The following is a 4,541-nucleotide window of genomic DNA, read 5'->3' on the forward strand; positions in this document are numbered from 1 at the left end:
AAGACAGGAACTCACCACGCCGAATGGCAGTTCTTGGTGCAGCGGGTCGTGGGGGAGGTAATGCAGCGGCACGGAGGGGGACAGCGTGGGAGCGTGGTGGGACGGGGGGTACGTGAAGCCCGCGATGGGGTGCTGCTCCCCTCGTAGGTCCACATCATTGTCTATCCTCTGCAGAGGCTGTGAAGGAAACAAGTTAGGCTGGGAGGGGTGTCCCAAATTACACTCCCCCAATGCTAGCAAGATAGAGGCACCCTGGGCATCCCACCCATCTCTCCCAGTTCAGACCCACGGGGGCTGCAGAAGGCCAAGTCTCCAAGGTGGTCTTTGTTGGGCCATGGGGCGCATCATGTCCCCAGGCCGTACCCCACACCCTAACTCACCATGCGTGGGTGCTGGGCTTGGAGAGGTACAAACTGCCCCAGGGGGGCCATGTGGGGTGGCTGGTGGGGGGGCACTGGCGGCGGGGGGGGGTGCAGGATGTAATGGTCGCTGGAGATGATGGGGGGGAACGTCTGGTAGGAGACGGGGAGCTGTTGCATGGCGCATGCCTGGATCAGCTGTGGGGGAGAGAGAAAAACGGGGGTCAGACACCCACCGTGGGCATGGCTGCACCCCTGCCCCCTCCCCAGGGTCTCCAACAGACCCCGTGCCCCCAGAAACTTGCACTCCAGTGGGCTCGGGTACCCACACGACCTCCAGGCACCCACAGCCCAGGTTGTCCCCCGTGGGCGTCCCCCGCTGTGACTCACCGGGGGTGGGAGGCAGCAGAGCGGGTAGTGCTGTCCACTGAACATCACTGAGCATGCTGGGAGCTGCTGGGTGCTGCACCCAGGGATGTGCTGGCCGGCGTGGATGGGGAAGCCTTGCGTCGTGACGGTGGTAACCGTGTAGGAGAGAGGGACAGGTCCCTGGTGCACCTGAGGACGAGGCATCGAGGGCAGTCAGGGTACAGCCCCGGCTGAGCTGTCCCTGTCTTGGCAGAGTGGCAACAGGGCGCTGAGCATCCGGCACTGGGACACAGCCGCCCAGCACCTCCATCCCACTGGCGTGGCCAGAAGAGGGAGGATGAGCACAGACTGGGTTTGAGGGGGGTTTTGGACTCCTCTCTGCTCCCCGCAAACAGGCTGGCACGGCCTCCAACCCAGCGCCACCACTGTGGATGGTGGTGACAGTTGTGTCATGAACAACCCTATGAGGGGACTGTCCCCAGCCCCTGGGAGCAGGGGCCACCCTGGGCACACTCAAGCTGGCAGGGGGACCTCACGGTTTAAGCTCTCGGAGGACAAAAGCACTGGCAGCCTCAGGGCTGGCTGCTCCCAGCGGCAAGCAACTGGCCAGAGGGGACCCAGGGACATGTCTTGGGACCACTGCGTCGGACACCAGCCCGGGGCCACCACAGGGTCACCCTTAGGACTGGGGCTGGGGGCTGCAGCACCTACCTGGTCATGCAGATCCACCATGAATGGGTTCTGGTGGGGCGGGTGAGCGGCCGGGTGAAGCATTCGTGGCGGCGTGCTGGGGAGAGCGTAGGCGCGGGGCTCATCTACAGGGACGGGCAGCTGCTGGGGGAAGGCAGGGTGCAGCTGGGGCTCATCCTGGCCCAGCAGGGTTGCCAGAGGTCGGTCGCGTCGTCCCCACTGACGCCTGGCAGGGGGGCTGCGGGGCCACCGCGGGAGAGAAACAGAGCAGGAGTGACCCCCCGGCCAGGGGCAGCACAGCCCTGGGCAGGGTGGCCACAGGCAGGTCTGTGCTAGCCCAGCTCCCAGGGCGAGATGCTCAGGGCATCGTGCCAGGCCAGCCAGGCTCCTTGCCTGGCTGGGGAGCTCCAGAACCGCCTCCTCTGCTCACCCTGCATGTGCCCCCCGCCGCATCCTCAGCACAAAAAGGACCCCTGCTCCCCAGGGACCCATCGGCCAGGCCAGGTGGATGTGCTTCTCTGCTGCCATCTCCCCCCAAGCCCCCTGGGAGCCAGTGGCTTGCCCCAGCAGGACCACGGAACTAGCCCCATGTCCCCACACACCATGGGTGACAGGGCTCCGCACCGCCCTGCGGCCCGTACCTTCGCCGGAGGTGGTCGGGGCTGCTGCAGGGTCCCCCCGAGAAACGGCGCTGGTTAAAAGGGGCAGAGGGTGGCCGCCTATTCACTGCCAGTTCCCATGGTCGCATTGGTGACGTCGGGAGGCGGATGGGCACACGGGACCTCAGGCTCCAGGCAGGGTGACACACCAGCACCTTGGATCCTGTGAGAAGGACAGCGGGTCACGGCACCCCAACCCCCAGGGCTGTGCAGGGCCGCAGGAGCCCCAAATTCCCCCCCCATGCCTGGGCAATAGCACCCCAGCCCGCTCCCTCCCCACCTGCTTTGGGAGAGGGAAGGGAGGAGTGGCACAGAGAGAGGCCAGGGCAGCCACTGCACCCGTGGACACACTGGGGGGGGGCTGCAGCCCACCTGGCTCCTGCCCATGCCCCCCCCACACTGGGAGCCAGGCCACCCTTCCCATGGCCAGCCCTGCCACCCACACTGCACAAGTGACTCTGAGCCACCCCAGCGCCACTGTCCCCGCACGGCTCAGCCTGCTGCTCCCTCCCCACGGAGACGGTAATGCTGATGACTGGAGCTGCAAGCTCCAGGACCCAGACCTGTGCCCACCCTGTCTCCTGGGGCTAGATGCAGCCCTGGGGGGAGGGCGCAGGGCTAGGAAGAGCCCACCACCTCCTCCCAGTTACCCAGTTACTGTCCCTCAACTTCGTGGACAGAGCCACCCCCCCATGCAAGACACAGACACCAAATGAGAGAGAAGCACTTGTTTTTGGCAGAGAGAAAAGCAAGTGGCGAAGGGCCCTGTGGCTACAGCAGCGTCCCATGCTGCTCGCCAGCCGACGGGGAGCCTGAACCGTGGCGGCGGGGGGGCTTCCAGCGTGTCCTTGGCCAAGACGGGCTCCGGTGCTGCTCTAGGGGCTGCTCCCTCTTGCTGGGCTCCTGCATGTCCTACTCTGGACTGACGATGCCACCCCAGTGATGGGCGCAGGGGGCTGGCGGGGGACAGCGGGGCTCATGGCCCTGCTCTGGCTGAGACTGTGCACATCAACTCCCTGCTGCATATGGAGCGCAACCGCATGTCCCCGTGGAGGTGGGGGACAGGCAGAGGCTGTGGCCGAAGCCGGGCAGGCAGCTCTGCTCTCCCATCTGCCCTCACAGGCAGGGTGTCAGTGGGAACACAGCCCCCGGCCCTGCCCCATCTCCCCTCCTGCACCCAGCCTGGCTGGTATCCCCCATGACAGAGCCCCCCTCCCGCCACACAATTCAGCCCCCCAGCCCCAATGAAGCTTGGCACTGCAGAGAAGACACCACACGTGCCCCTAAATCCAGCTCGCCTGCAGGTTGGTGGTGTGCCCTCCCGAAGATCTCCTTCTTCACCCCTACCTCCTCCTCCTCGGTGCCCATGGCAGAGGCATGCCAGGGCCAGGAAGGGCACCCCAAGGCTGGGGAGCACTGCTCAGCCCCAGGAGGAGGCTGGGGGGGTGTGGGGTGGGGTGTCTCACCCCAGCAGGGAGAAGCTGCAATGTCACGCCTGGGTGACCGGCATCACCAACCATGGCGGAAGTCACTGGGGTGAGCCCTGTCACACATGGGTCTCTTCGTAACCTTACCCCCATCTACTGTACCATTTCTGAAGCTGAAAGCAAATTTCTTTCTCTGTTTTGGGGGAAAAGGAAAAAAAACCCCAAAAGCCACAAGCTGAGCCCCCCAAGGAGCCTGTCTGCAGCTGCCGCCGGGGAAAGGGCCGTGCTCAAGGACAGGGGTTTGCCCCACGGGTGTTTCACTCTGCCCCGAGCCCCCGTGCAGTTGCCCCACCAGTGGGCTGGGGGCCAGGGCGCAGCGGCAGCCCAGGTTTAGCCCCGCTCCCCAGGAGCCTCCCCGAGGTGTTACTGCTTCCAGTTCCGCATCCTCACTCTCCGAGCACACGTGGTACAAAGGCCCTGCGTGACCCGGCGGGCACCTTCCAGACCAGACACCGCTGCGATGGGCTTGGGGATGGGGAGCACCTCCGCAGAGGGACACCAAAGCCATGCAGGACCTCGCCTGGGACCACCGAGGCGGGGGGGGGGGAAGCTACCAGCACCCCAGGACAGCACCCCAAGAACACGCCTCCTGCAGGCTCGCCGGGACGGTGGTGGCCAAGGGACACGGAGCTGGCACGGCCCCCCCCGTCCTGCCACAACCAGCACCCCCATCAAGGCACCCGTCCTCCTGTCCCACGCGGCACACCCGGCTCCCCCCGCCTCGCACCCACTGCTGGGAGCCAGCGGCCACCCCGGGCAGGGTCACCGTGACCCCGCGGAGGCCAGCGTGGCCCGGGAGCGGAGGGGATCCCGGGCCCCGCCGCCCCTCGGTGGGGCGGAGGGCGAGGCGGCTCCCGGGCCCCGCCGAGAACAAAGTTAGCAGCGCGCCAGCGCTGACGCCCGGTGCCATCTGCTCGGGCAGAGCCGGGCTGCCGGGGGAGCCGCCCGCCCCGCCGCCGCCTCCCCGGGGGTCCCGC

The 4,541-nt window shown here is 66.7% G+C and overlaps 1 protein-coding gene across 1 annotated transcript in view; it reads right to left on the reverse strand.

Annotated features, from left to right (window-relative positions):
• RNF44 (ring finger protein 44) overlaps window positions 1–2,630 on the reverse strand; it is a 4,710-nt gene extending 2,080 nt beyond the window's left edge. Inside the window, exons 1-5 of the mRNA XM_010579020.1 lie at window positions 2,060–2,630; window positions 1,440–1,656; window positions 750–917; window positions 381–557; window positions 12–177 (exon numbers count right to left, since the gene is read on the reverse strand). Coding sequence (XP_010577322.1) covers window positions 12–177; window positions 381–557; window positions 750–917; window positions 1,440–1,656; window positions 2,060–2,166 — 835 coding nt within the window. The 5' untranslated portion in view covers window positions 2,167–2,630. The remainder of the gene's footprint in view (window positions 1–11; window positions 178–380; window positions 558–749; window positions 918–1,439; window positions 1,657–2,059) is intronic.
• Window positions 2,631–4,541: the final 1,911 nt, after the last annotated feature.

This window comes from Haliaeetus leucocephalus, unplaced genomic scaffold (assembly GCF_000737465.1).
Source record: "Haliaeetus leucocephalus isolate CR32 unplaced genomic scaffold, Haliaeetus_leucocephalus-4.0 Scaffold656, whole genome shotgun sequence".
NCBI classification, from domain to species: Eukaryota; Metazoa; Chordata; class Aves; order Accipitriformes; family Accipitridae; genus Haliaeetus; species Haliaeetus leucocephalus.